We start from the raw sequence: 14,929 nt of genomic DNA, 5'->3' as shown, positions 1-14,929 counted from the left end.
AAAATATAACATTTAATTTAAATCAAGTTGTTCCTCAATCATAAACTGACATTTGGGGACAGACAGACGAACGAACGGACATGAACGAATTGCTGAACCCCACTTTGTGCTTCACGTACGTGGGGTAATAATTCCAAAATAATTGTGATGTTGAACATCATTCCTGCCCTTATAATGAACAGTCGAGTCATATTCAATACAATTTGACCATTAATGAAATATTATCCTCCCAATTTGAGAGAAACAAGAAAATTTGCTTCCTGCTTCATGGACAATAACTTTCAGCACAATTCCAAAGAATCTAAAGATAATGTTACTGCCCCTTTGAGCATTACAGACTATGAACTGACCGGTATTGTTATTGTGGAGAGGAAGGTGTGAAGACAGCAAGATAAACAATTCCTTCATGAACTCCTCATGTGTAGTTTCCAGACACTTCTTTTGTTCTTTAACCTGAAGCACAATATGCAACAACTGTAATCACATCCTGCATTAAAAAAACACAACTAATTTTGAAGGTGAACACAGCTCCACAAATATTCCAACCATGCTCAAATCACAGGACAAGAGGGTAACAACACAAACAAACATCCCCATCAGAGATGGGGAATCCCCCGCCATTGAAAAAGGTCATACATATTCCAGATAATGAGGGAGGTGAATTCGAAACAAGACACCATTTCTGTTTCGCGATAATGTCGTTTTTTTCAACATGGCTGCCTGGCGGACATATTGGATGTCCGAGCGGGCCGAAACCATGTTGGAAAAAGTTCCCAAGGGTGAGGAACGTAGTGACCAAAAATAATTGAAATCAGATAAGAGGTTTTTCCATTAATTACAAAAAACATTTTTTTCAAGATGGCCGCCCCAGTCGGCCATCTTGAATCCGGCCACGCCCAAAATCAATGGGGTTCTTCCTTTTCAGGTCGTACATGTATGACCCAAATTTCAAATCGATATGGCAAACAGTTTATGAGCTATCGCACTCACAGCTATAAATGTTGACGCCCAGCCAGACGGACGAACGGACGGACGACCCGGGTCGCGGCGGGGAATAAAAACAAACAACCTACGATCAATGGATGAGGTGTGTGTGTGTGTGTGTGTGTGTGTGTGTGTGTGTGTGTGTGTGTGTGTGTGTGTGTGTGTGTGTGTGTGTGTGTGTGTGTGTGTGTGTGTGTGTCCGTCCGATGCATACTTTTGTCAATTAATTACTTAAGTCTGTTCATTTACTGCACACAATTGAAATGTATCTTTCGACCCTTTGGACTGCTGAGACCCCTTCAAATACTGAAGACCCTTTTGAAGCCCCAAGACCCTTCAGAAGACCCAAAAGACTCCAAGGATCCAAAAGACCCCAAAACACCCCGTGGCCTAAAAGTCCCAAAAAGTCACCGAGGACCCAAAAGAACCTGATGACCCAAAAGACCCCAAGGACCAAAAACACCCAAATGAACCAAAAGACCCAAAGGATCCCAAACTCCATGAGGATCCAAAAATCCCAAAAAGTTCCCGAGGACCCAAATGACCCAGATGACCCAAAATACCCAAAAACCCCCAAAAGACCCTGAGGACCGAAAGGTCCAAAAAAGTCACCAAGAATCCAAAACTCCTCAAGAACCCAAAAGTCCCAAAAAGTCACTGAGGGCGTAAAAGTCCCCAACGACCGAAAAGTCCCAAAAATTCCCAAAAAGTCCTGAAGAACCAAAAGTTCCTGAGGACCCAAAAGTCCAAAAAGTCCCCGAGGACTCACAAAATCCCAAAAGTCCCCAATGACCCAAAAGCCCCAGAGGACCCAAAAGACGACGAAGACTGTAGATTCTTTTGACCCATTAAGATACGACTATACCACAAAAGATCCGTAAGAATTCTAATGTTTTAAATGCAGATAAAGGTAGATTTTAAGGCAGATAAAGCAGCTTCATACATTCAATGACCATGGCATGGCATTCTAATTACAATATGTTCTTACCATTGTGGGGGTAGATGGAGGAATTTAAGAGGAAAGATAAGATCGTATGGAGTTGTTTGGTCCGTGGACGTGTCGGAGACATCTCGATGTAATTAAGTAGGGAATCTGTGAGTTTAAGTGTTGCATGTCACCACACGGGGGGGGGGGGGGGTGGTACGGTTTTAATTACATAGGGATTAAGTTCAAGTTCCCCCAGTATGTGAATACCCGTGACCGATTCCAACGTTTTTGCAGTTACAAGCGAGCCAAGCATGCCGAGCAGGCAGACGCCCCGCCTTCTCGGGTTTGGCGTGAGAAAACCACGCCCCGGAGGTTGAAGGTTGTTCGGTGTGACATCAGAGAGAGATGAGGAGGAACGCATGAGTGCGCAGTCAGGGAAGCACGCGGTCGAGAGAGAATGTAGCGAGGAGATGGCCTGTAAGAACAGGGCTCGACGGCTGGCTTTCCTTCGACGCATGAAGAAGACTGCACGATTCTCGTATTCATGCTGAGGTGAATTGGCTCACGTACTGAGCAAGCTGCAAGCCATTGACTGTTCGGCTGATCCATGAAGTGTGTATGTTTCTGAGGAGGGAAGGAGAGCATGCCTCGTGGCCTGATCATGGGGCCTCAGAAATCGTGTCATCGTGTGGGCAATCGTTGTAAACAGACCGGGTGCAAAAGAGGAACGTTCGGCAGATTCGCTTGTAAATAGAAGCTGCACGGGGTCTCTCAGCCCTGATGTTGATTACCATCACGAATTACCTGACGTACTGCTTGGCGCCATATTTTGGGCGCGTCTACATGTGAAGGATGAAGCGCCTCGATTCCAAGTTCCACAAAAGACCATCCCTGGGCCAAGCTAAGTGCCGGAATAAAGGAAGGATTTTCTTTCATTTTGTTTCCTCTTGTCTGTATTTAAGTCTGCGTGTAGAGGCACCTCAATTTTCGGTTTAATTTATCTCATGATTATTATTATTTCTGAATTATTGTCCTTTGTAAATATTTTCCTATTTTCATTAAATCCCGTGTTTATTGTAAGATGATGTGTCCATGTCGTTGTCGTGGGGTTTGAGTCTGAACCCCTTTGTGCATCCATCTGTGCCTCCATCGCTCTGCCATTGTGCCCTGCCCCTTCCGCACAGGTTGTAATCTCTGAGGATCAATGTGTCCGCCTCCGAAGGGAAACCACTCGGCCATCCGGGCTGGCGGTGTTAACCACCCGTCACCACAAATTGGGTCGGGGGGATTAACCTAACCGCGCAGCACCACGACAATATATCACAAAAGCAATGATAATATTGCAAGAAAGCATATATTCATTAACACATAATATTTACAACAATAACAAGAAAAAGAGCAATCAGAGATTGCAGACCCTTGCCAGGACTTCTTTTGAGTGGTGTATTTTGTGTGGCATTTGTATACTGGTGTGTTACAAGATTAATAAGAGACATAATTAGAACTGCTACTTTATAACTGCTGGCAATGATGACCGGGTACCAAGACGTCCCACTTTGACGCAACCCCGCTTTGATTGGACACCTGACCCTGAACCATAATGTTTTTTTATTATTATTCAATTGAATTTAGAATGGCATTAAAATAAATTCAATTCAAATCAAATGGAAGACCAAATCGGTGCAGTCCTGCATTGGAGTCATCAGAAGGCGTCCAAACAAGCAAAATGCAAAGATGAAGTCATCAGGAGGAACGTGGATAGGATTCACATTTCAGCTGCGACTCCTCCAGCCTCAAACCCATCCAGGAATAGCCAAGTGAGCCGATCAAGTTTGAATATAAAACATGTATTCCCCATCACTTCGAGATGATAATTGTGAAGTTTCACATTGCTTGATGAAGCGGTTCCAGAGAAAACGTCATTTCATAATTTTTTTCTCCCTTCCAATATAGTTGCCAAACCACATGACCTATCAATTATTCCTGAACAAACTTGGACACCCAAACTTGAGGAACATTTGTGTGAAGCTTCCCTTCAATCTGTCCAGCCATTCTGGAGAAGAATATTTTTAAAGTTTTTCGGATTAATCCAACATGGCTGCCACACCACGTGACCTCTGACGTAATTATCATGAAAACATTCTCCATGAGTAGTCTCGCCGATGATGACAATTTTGTCTCAATCCGACAAGAGGTTGCGGAGAAAAACACAAGTTCTGTGCAGACAATCAATCAAACAAACAAACAAATGGACATAAATAAAATTCTCTCTCCATTGGAGAGGGTCATAAGAATTGTAGTGTTATCTGGCAATAATAATAACAAACAAACAAATAATCCCCACGTTGGCCCCAAGCACATCTGGGCTTAATGAAAGACAAGGTAATGTTCAAGCAGTACAGCAGGAGGGGACGCAACAAGACTGTGAAAAACTCATAAAAATTTGGTCCATCGGACCAAGGAGACCACAGGTGGTTAAAGGCTTCTTGTTGCTTTCAAATAGAAATATGACTATGATGATGACTATGATGATGAAATGACTATGATGATGATGACGATGACAATAACTATGATGATGAAAGAAACCAGTCCTGTTTGTATGTCACTGTATACGTAGGTAGTCTCATACACAGAATAATTATAATAAGATTCTTCAAAGATAACAACAGCCATTGTGGTGAGCGCTTCAAAAGAGTTCAAAATGGCAAAGACAGAATTGAAAACTCGATCAAAACTCAAACAATGATCGAATAAGGTGTGATGACATTATTAATGACGTGAACGAATCATTGCAATTACCAGTTTCAATGAAGCTTCACTTTCACACAATTCTTCCGTGGAAGAACGAAGTTGCGCTTCCAACTGAGAAACTCTATCTTGAGCTTCGATGAACTGCTCTTGGAGACGTTTCTCCAAATTCTCCATCTGTTCCTGTGCACTGCAAGATCCAGCACGTGTCTCCACATTAGGGAACAATGTTTTCACAAGATACATAATGGTAACTGAACAAGCAAAATAAAGATCATTTCCACGACAAAACACAGAAACCAATTGAAGAAATGGAGAGAAGAGTTAAAATGGGCCTGGTGATGCGTACGTACCTTCTCAGAGACCGTGAAAGCTGATCACTTCGTGCTTTCTCCTCATTTAATGCACTCTGTATAAGGGCATGTTCCTTTACCAGGGATTTATTTTGTCCCTCTGCGATGAAGCGTGATGATTTTTCAAACTTCAACCGCAAATCAAGATTTTTTAGGCCAACCTGCCATCAACACACACAATTAGGGTCATCCCCACACTCAAACTGGAAAAGTATTGTTATGGCTGGGGGGTTGGGGCTCGACATGAGGGGAAACACTCAAGTTTCTTCTGAATACCTGGTCCTGAGGCCACTGACCAAGCAAAGTCTGTGGCGTGCTATCGCAAATCCTCACGATTCTCATCAAAAGCAAAGTTGAAAGATGGCAAAAGGTTCCACCAATAATGATCATAACTACCAAGTTTTGTGAATTTCTGCACAACCATTTCAGAGGAGATAGCGTGACGGACAGACAGATAGAGACAGACAGACGGAGCAGATTACAATATCCCCTCATTTTAATTTTTTTCAAAAATCATGTGGATAATAAAGAAAAAGGTGTTTTACCTCAAACTTCCTCAGAATTGTACTTTGCAGGTCTGCGTTCTCCTCAAACTGATCAGCCTCATGACGTATGAACTCGGAAAGGAGTGAGTCTTTTTCTTTAATCTTGTAGAGTTCAAGTGGGAGTTCATCAATGGTCTTCTCTTGTGGCTGTCACGGTATGAATGAAATCATCGGTTATCAACACCTTCAGGAACAAAGTGTTTTCTGCATGTTAAATCCAATAAACAGGAAAGTTATATTGAAGATTCAAGCAAAACATCACAACTTGGTCCTCAAAATGTGATCCAAAAATAAGATGGTGTATATTTTGAGCACTTGGACTCCATTCCACCTTATGAAGCCCACAATCAGAGATTAAACTAACACTTTATATGTTTTGCTTTCATGTCCCCTCAATGAGAGTTTTCAACCAAATCACCCAACCAATAAATATCTCTTCTATGATTCGTCCATCACATGTAATGGGTCACGTGAGCTGAAGGAGAAAGAAGAGGTTGCTTCGGCATGGATGTTGCAACCACATTGTTGAATAATTTAGACCTGAGCCACAATTAATATGTGGTCATCAAGTGTAAGAATTCAGAAGTTCATTTGTTCTTTTTTTGAAACATTCCAATGGATGTGGTTTCACATTGTATATGGTTAAACTCTGTGCCAAAAAGCCAAAACTGATTCCACAGAGGTCTCCACATTCAACGATGTCAAACTCATTCTGAACAAAGCAGTGATTAGAGAAGATGACCAGTGTGAGCAGTTGATCGTGATCTCTATTTACGGGAATGAGGAAATGGAACAAAGTCTTCCCAGGACTCAAAGTATTAACCTCAGCTTCGGTAAGGGATCACAGTTCACGGACCAAATTGTTCAACTTTATTGTTCTCAGACTTTTGCTCCGATGGCTCTTTTCAGGTTCGTCACCAAACCCTGGACTGCCTCCAATTGTAGTACGTTTGTGGTAATATTCCCAGGGATTTTCTTGATTTCTGCATTATTTAGATCAAAATCACTGGGTACTGAAACCTCAATTAACAATGCCTTCTTTTCCTTTTTGTATCTGAGAACTATGTATGGTTGCAGTGCTTTGTTTATAATGATCAGGCAGAATGGGATCATCAGGTTGTACGTGAGCATTATGTTCTTGTTTTCAATGATTGCTTTTGGTTTACATTTCCATGAGTTTTGAGGAGTTGGGATTTTGAAATTTCTGCAGATGTTCTGAGGCGTAACTCCACATACCCTGTTGTGCCTTTGTGTGTGCAGCTGCTCTGACATGAGGTTTTTGCATCTCGATAGGAGGTCATTCATGCTTGCTGTTTCTACCTTGCAGAACCTGCACTTGTCCGATTGGCTTCGTCCTGCCAATTTTTCAAAGACACTCGACGACCCGTGAACCCGTTGGGTTCCAGTTGTGACAGCGGATGATAAAAAATCATTTCAACAACAACAAAAAAATAGCTCCAGCGAACTATACCGCTGAGGTTGTTTGCATTGATCAAATACTCCCGAAGAGTACTTCACTGAATCGGGAATTGATTTTTTAATAATTTTTTTCGTTGCCCGATTAGAACGAAAATTGATACTGCACATGGCCGGCGAATGGTAAGGTGGCCCAAAAATTTTGTGCTATCGTGTACCGTTTTGGCTGTATTTCGGGAACATACATACACACATACATACATACATACATACATACATACATACATACATACATACATACAAGATGAGAGTTTTAGTAATATATGGATAGATTAGTGTTGCGTCCTTGGTCCTGGGCATATATAATGATTCGTTCTCCATCCCAATTGAGTTGACCTCTTCTTTTGTTCAAGATGCTGGTGTGTGTGTGTGTGTGTGTGTGTGTGTGTGTGTGTGTGTGTGTGTGTGTGTGTGTGTGTGTGTGTGTGTGTGTGTGTGTGTGTGTGTGTGTGTGTGTGTGTGTGTGTGTGTGTGTGTGGAGAGATAATATTTGAAGATTATCAAGGTATGATATCTTTCAGAGGTAAATTAAGAGCAAGTGCAAGAATCAAATCAAAAGTTTCAATTTGTTTTGTGCTCAGTGTGTTTTAAGGTGGAAACTACAAATAAAGGGTAAGACACCTTCATTTGGAATGATATTCTGTCACGACGGACACAGAATAAGTCAACCAAAATGAATACTCTCACATCACGTGTAGACTCGTCCAGGTTTTTGATGTTGATAAAACCTGCTTGGCTAAATTGATGCAAAGGCATCTTGTTGCTTTGAGATCTCTCATCGATTAACAAGCACAAGCTGATTATATTTTGCTTCAGGTCCAGATCCAGATCCGGCCCATCAATGGGATACAAAAACTAAACTGTTCAGCCTGGCACAGGTATGTGCTCCACTGAATGCTGTTCTAGTTTCATGTGCAATACCTGGGAGGTGGCAGAATAGCCAAGAGGTCTGAACATATCCCTCTGTCTGGCCATCTCGACTGGGTTTGAATCTCAGCTCAGCCACAAACAGTCTCGAAGGCAAGGTGATTCCCTTGGATGGACATTGGATTGGGCGTCCAGTCTGTCAACATTAGTTGGTGGACAATAAAGATCCCACAGTTTCCTTCACAAAGAGTCGGAGAGTAGGTGAGCTATCACCAGCACTTTGAACAAATTACAAATTCATGTCCTAACCTACAGAGAACGTTGCATCAGAGGCACAGCCAAACCCTCAGTCAATGATCCCACTCGCAGCCATCTGTAGCATACAAAAGAAGAAAAAGAAGGACAGTTAGCACTGCCTGCTCCTCAAAATTAAATGCAAACAATGGACAATGAGAATTTCCACCATGTTGCTCTGATATCACCACAAAGCAAGCGGTGTGATCTTTTTGCAGATATGTTGTTGCATTATCATTTTGATCAAAAACACTGCATTTCATCGATGTTGCTACCTCCTCATTCTGTCGTTTCAATCTTTGACAAAAAGAGCTGCAGGGAAATTAATTCAGCAAAACACAAAAATCACACAGGGCTGACAAAGATGCAGCCACATTGATCACGTGAGTGGACGACACAAAATCAAGCAAACTCACAAAATGTCCGAGCCGGAACAAAGTGTCACACGCTTTGCAATCACTGGCTGATTAAAATACAAGCCACTCAGTGATTGAAAACGACAACCTGTTGCCTTTTTGCATGATATATGGTGTCAACATCCCTCCCTCAGGCAGGGGTCAGTGGTTAAACAACTTGCACGATGATACGCGTCCAGATGAAAATTGCAGGTCGTCTCCCACACCATTGTCGGAGTGGGGGAGAGAAGTGGGAGATTAATTTTCAAGCCCTTTACCCGACACTGTGTACCACAAGCACGTGTGAAAATTTGGTGAAAATCGACCACGAGCCGTTTTCAATTCTGTGCATTTCAGACAAACATAAATCATTAAATACAGAGAATTGCCAGCAGTTGGCCACAAGAACAGCCCGGAATGGTTACCACCAAAAACGTCAGCTTTTACATCCTTGCTTCCTGCAGCGGTTAGCATACCTCGTTCAATGTTCTGTAGATTTTTTGCACTTCGCACAATTATATTAAAATGTTTCAAAATGATTCAACAACAACATCAAGTTCAATAACTTCCACCAAGTCTGTCGTTAAAAAAACCCAATGAAGGAGTTAAGTCTCGAGGAACAGTATTTTGTCTTCACGTCTTTCAGGCACGAATTGCCTTGAGCCAGCAATTCCATCAAGTAAGAACTGCACCCCGAGAAGCCATTTCGTCCACAATGAGGATGTTTTTAACATCTCATTTGTAGATAACGAAAAAGATAAATTTAAAGGGACAATAAAAGAAGATAAACGATTTTTTTATCGTTAGAGTTTGTGTTGGATTTTCAAATCTGATCATGATCCTTTGGACAATTTAAATTATTACTCTGCACTAAAATCATGTAACGAAACTCGCTTCAGGATCACTATTCTCATTTGGATCCGAGAATACGAATCACTCTCTTCACTCCTCATCTCAAAAGGCACCAACCTCTCAAAGCTTTAGTTTTACTCTGGATGTAACTCACCTCATGTTTACAGAGAAACTCACTGCCTGGGCCGATCTCCTCCAGCTCAAGGGCCTGGCTCTGTATGAGCTTGGCCTGCCTCGAAATCTCTACCTCTTCTTCATCGATTTGATGTCGCAGTTTTGTAATGGTCACATCTTGTTCCTGCCACAACATTGTCAAACCATTCATGATGCACAACAAAGATGTGACCTGACATAAAATGGGGGTGTGCATTGGGAATTGGATGATGTACATTGTTCACAATCAGAATTTGTGCGTATGTTGTCTGCATACTTTCACAACATACATACATACATACATGGGCCACACATTCATGGATATGCAAGCATGGACAGGCATGATATACCTGTAAACATATACAAGTACACTTGAACTACAACAAACACGATTTTGATGAAACTTGACCATAACCTTCATCACTTGTGATGTTCCAAAGTTTGTTCACATATTTTTTTAAATTGGGGTCAAAGAGGGTTTTTGCTGGGGGTGGATTTCCCCCAAAAATTGGTCTTTGCAATAACATTGGTTCATTGGTACATTTTTACAATTCCGTCTGATGTTGATTTCCTCCTCAGAATCATTATTCCACCGGGTTAGCACCCTGGGGGTATTGCCCCAATTTTTGGAATTCCATTCCATCACCTTTTTCCTTTTTTCACCTCTGCCACTAAAGGTGGAAGGAGGTTATGTTTTCACCCTGCCTGTCTGTCCATTTGTTTGTCTGTGTGCAGGACATCTCAAAAAGTTGTGCAAGGTTCCCCATGAAACTTGGTGGACAGGTTGGGAACGTGGCAAGGCTGAAATGATTAGAGTTTGGTGAAGTTCCAGATCTGGCGATGAGAATTTTAAAGTGATTCTTCAGCATTGAGAGATTGGGTTAAAAACGACATCTCAAAAATTTGTGGACGGATACAGACGAAACTTGGTGGATAAGTTGGGTGGTGAAAAGAACAAATTGATTCGATTTTGGTGAAGATCTGAATCAAGATTAGGACACGAGAATTTTTAATTTTTTAAGTCATTCTTCAACATTGGGAGGGAGGGCCAAAAATGATGCATCACATTATATTTAAAAAGTGTATTGGGCCCGATATGTTCTCGTGGATCAGGCATTGCATGGTGGAGGTGTGTGCTCCACCGAGTGCCCTTCTGGATTTTTCTTGTTTTTCTCCGATTTTTGTTTGTAGCAGGAGTAAATAAGTATGGATGTTGGTGTAAATAGTATCATGTGGTAAAATGTGGTTCACTTGTCATGTAAAAATCATGTGTTGAAACACTTCCGTTCATCCATGTATGATATTCCAATTAAAATGTGCATGAAACAATATCTGCATCACAGACACCGCAGGTCTATGTGGATGCTGTTGCATCACCAATGCATGATACAAAACGTGCAGCACGAGTTATAAAATATATACAGGAAGTGCTTTACAAAATCAGTGTTAAAACACACACACAAACACAGCAGAGCTTATGATGAATTCGGTGTGAAGTGTGTTGCTACTCAAACAGCTGAGTGACGAAGTGGCTGAGTCCATCACCAAACTCATTTGAATCCCTACATAGGACTCCATTCCATCTCTCACCTCTCAGCCTCAAGGCTTCAGTTTGACACTGGATGTAACTCACCTCGATGAAAGCACGAAGCTTACTGTGTGGGCCGATCTTCTCGAGCTCACTGGTCTGCCTTTGTATCATATTCGCCTGCCTTGAAATCATCATCTCTGCTTGATCAATTTGATCCTGCAGATTTGTTATGGTCGTATCGTGTTCCTGCCACAAAATTATCAAACCATCAGTTTCTCATGACTGAAACCAAAGACCACCCAGAGATAAACACTGCCCTGACACAAACACCATAGGGAGACAAAGAGAGATAGAGAAAAAGAGGGAGAGAGAAAGAAGTGTGGGAGGGTGCAACACTGCATGAGGAGGAGGCAGAGCGAGAATGGGCAGAGAGAGAGAGGGGGGGTGGACAGAGGGGAGTGAGCACAGAGAGAAAATGTTATGCTTTACGAACAAAAAAAAAAACACACACACACTCCATCTTGTCATAACTGTCGACTGCACATCCTCATCGGGACACGAACTGCACCACGATAAACTGTAGGGCGTTTGGAAAGTGGCTTAAACACTCAAACAAGCACTCAAACAGAACACCTGGCTTGGCAAGTGATTACCAATTGCGTCGATAAACCCATGCACCCAGAAACGCCCAAGTAATGTCCAAATTGGATAAAGGTTTCTTCACAGTCAGAATTGCTGCTAAGTTCGATTCCGAAACTTAAATTTTGTCATTCGGCTTCGTTTAACAGATTCTTGAGATTATGGCATGTGCTCTGATTCACATTCTGATTCCTCCCTTAACCCTGTCCTTTTATACAATGCACGAAACAAACATGCAAGCACACACGCCATTTAATAGGTAATTGATAATGAGCACACCACGTTGCTTTCCATGGCTCGGATCCACCACACCACTCCACTCCACACAATACCACCCGTGCATCGCGTGCCATTGTTTTGTCAAATATGTGCACCAATTCCCAACCGGCACCTCACCTTACTTCACACTTCCCTCACCAAACCTCACCACTTTGACCACAAACGCCTCCCGCACTTGTCGAAAAAGATCCCTGCACCCCCTCATACCTCTGCATCGCAACAATTCGCCACTCTCTTTTGAGGAGCACCACACGGCTCGGATTGTTCTCGGCACCGCACGATGCTTGAACACGAAACAGACGTCTATAGCCTGTCCACATCTCACCGGGGACGTCCCAGTTGAGCATCTGGAATTGATACAACCCTCATGCAGTGGTGGCAGGGAAAGTCTGCCGCGACTGCACTCGACATTCAGATGGCACTTGGAGCATGTTCAGGGTCGGGTGCCGCCCAGAGAGCATGCCCTATGTTGAGTCAGGAGTTCCGACCCGTGCAAAAGTGGGTGGGCATCTGAGACGGTTTCCGGTCCCGGAGCTTGGCAGGGTAGGATCGGGCCGCTGTGCCCCAATAGAGCAGGATTCGGGCCACAGCGCTTCGCTTTCTGCTCATCACCCCCACCCTTCGCCCGGGGCTTATAAAAGGGGGAGTGCGGAGCCATTAGACTCTCTTTGCTCTCTGCTCGGCACTTCACTGGCCTCTGTGCTTCGTTCCCTGTCTCGCTATTGGTGTGTGATTGCCAGAACATGCTTCTTCTTTGAGAGCCTGATCAGGGGCGACTGCCGAGATTCCCTGCCATGCTGTTGATGTTCCGCTACCCCCGTGCAGCCAGAAGGACCAGTGCGGAGCACACGTTGCCATGGCAAAGTAATGAAGCAGGAGATAACGTGCTACACCACGAGCTCAGGCGTAGCCTCCCACGGAGGTACACTCGACACATGAAAAACTTTACACAGCTTGGTTAGGGATCTTTCTGCTTCCCCATCTATTCTCCCCTCTCTCTATCCACCTCTCCATCCCATCTTCTTTGGACACACAAACAACATCATTACTGACTCGCAATCCCATTTTCCTCTGGCACGACACCGCACCCCCCACATTGCACAACACCACACCTCAGACACAACCACTTCATCTGCAAGGAAATAAAAAGTTCTTCAGTATATTTATTTTTCTTCATAATAAATTCCTTGTTGACGTTTCAACCTGTCTCTGATTGTCATTTACTTCCATTGATCCAGCATTGACCAATGCAAGATCGAATGGAAGGTAATTCCCACAAAAATTAACCTGTCGTACTCGGCGTGCACCAGCAGTAAATGCTCGGCCACCTTACTTGTTCATGCAACACACTGCACCACAAAGTTAATTGTGAACAGTGGCCCCAGGTCTGGTTCTTCTGAGGAGAAACGAGGATTAACCCCCTCATAATACACTCGGTACCCGTGGCCGTAACGATATTACACACAAACATGTATATATTGTCCACAAATATTTATTTTATACGAGAAGACCCGTGAACCCATGTCTTTCATCACCCCACCATTCATAGTATCAATTGTTGTGTCAATTCCACCCTTGAGCTATTTATTTTCGACGACGACCCTTGTCTTTCAATCCGGACAACTCTCACACTCTCACGATGTCTCTCCGAAAGGACCGTTTAGAACCCCCACCTCCCCCCAATCCATTTTCTCAACAATCCTCTGGAAGAAGCCCTTTCTTTCAAGCTTCTGGGTCTCACTATTTGCCATAAACTTTCCTGGGAAAGCCACATTAAAAACCTCGCCTCCAAAGCCAGTCGCCGACTGGGAATCCTCCGTCATGCAAAGTCCTTCCTCTGCCCACCTGAGCTCCTGACCACTTACAAAGCTTTCATCCGCAGCCTGATGGAGTACTGCTCTCCCCTCTGGGTTGATGCTCCTGCCTCCCACCTTTCTCGGCTTCACGCTTTGGAAACCAAGGCATTTCGGATCATTTGCATCTCCTACAATGAGGCTGAGTCTTTGGGCCTCTTACTCTCTCACCGCAGGTTGGTCGGTGGTCTTTCTGTCTTCTACCGCCTCCTCTCCAGCCTCGCCCCCCTGCTCTCTCTGCGATTTGTCCACACCACATTTCCGCAGGGCGCTCAAGGTCCGCCAACCACCCCCTTCTGGTAAAACCACCAAAATCTCGAATCACTGCTCACCGTTACTCTTTCATTCCTCTTTTTTCCCGCCTTTGGAATAAACTCCCTCAATCTATTCAACCCTATTCTTCCCTCCAGGCCTTCAAAACAGCTGTTCACCACCACCTCTTATCATCCCCCATCCAAATCCTCAACCTTTTCTTCCCCCGCTAATCCACCCAACCCACCTCCTTCAAATTCCCTGCTTTCCTTCCTGAAAGTCCCTGTCATGTCAATCTTGTATTCCCCATGTTCCCCACCCCATCCCTCTCCCTTCCACAGATCTCCTAATGTCTCTGTTCCCCACTGTTTTGTCCTTCCCACTCCCACCCCTCTTGTCACATGCCCCCCATGAGTACTTGACTGAATTTGGAATTTATTTTTTAATAATTTTTTTCGTTGCCCGATTTGAACGAAACTTGATACTGCACACCGCAGGAGAATGATGAGTAAGGTCGGCCTAAAATTTTGGAACTATTCTGTGCCATTTTGGCTCTATTTCGGGAACATACATACAAGATGAGAGTATTCGTAATATATCATATATGTATATATATATATATATATATATATATATATATGTATATATATATATATATATATGTATATATATATATATATATATATATATATATATATATATATATATATATATATATATATATATATATATATATATATATATATATATACAGTGGGGAGAACAGGTGTTTGATACACT

General features: G+C 43.0%; 2 protein-coding genes across 4 annotated transcripts in view; one reads left to right on the top strand and one right to left on the bottom strand.

Moving 5' to 3' along the window:
* Window positions 1–14,929, top strand: part of LOC147015219 (uncharacterized) — a 189,349-nt gene that overhangs the window by 101,749 nt on the left and 72,671 nt on the right. The window lies entirely within an intron of this gene.
* The window catches only part of LOC147015221 (uncharacterized), a 45,802-nt gene that overhangs the window by 13,536 nt on the left and 17,337 nt on the right, over window positions 1–14,929 (bottom strand). Inside the window, exons 6-11 of one of the 2 annotated variants that reach the window (XM_085849778.1) lie at window positions 11,229–11,372; window positions 9,597–9,740; window positions 5,559–5,705; window positions 5,014–5,174; window positions 4,712–4,850; window positions 351–453 (exon numbers count right to left, since the gene is read on the bottom strand). In XM_085849778.1, coding sequence (XP_085705904.1) covers window positions 351–453; window positions 4,712–4,850; window positions 5,014–5,174; window positions 5,559–5,705; window positions 9,597–9,740; window positions 11,229–11,372 — 838 coding nt within the window. The remainder of the gene's footprint in view (window positions 1–350; window positions 454–4,711; window positions 4,851–5,013; window positions 5,175–5,558; window positions 5,706–9,596; window positions 9,741–11,228; window positions 11,373–14,929) is intronic. The other variant, XM_085849779.1, reaches the window with a different exon arrangement.

The sequence above is a fragment of the Eptatretus burgeri genome, chromosome 12 (genome assembly GCF_056783735.1).
Source record: "Eptatretus burgeri isolate ZD-2024b chromosome 12, Ebu_testis_v1, whole genome shotgun sequence".
In the NCBI taxonomy this organism is placed as follows: domain Eukaryota; kingdom Metazoa; phylum Chordata; class Myxini; order Myxiniformes; family Myxinidae; genus Eptatretus; species Eptatretus burgeri.
The sequence above is the reverse complement of the archived record's forward strand: the minus strand, read 5'-3'. Positions and strand labels throughout refer to the sequence as shown.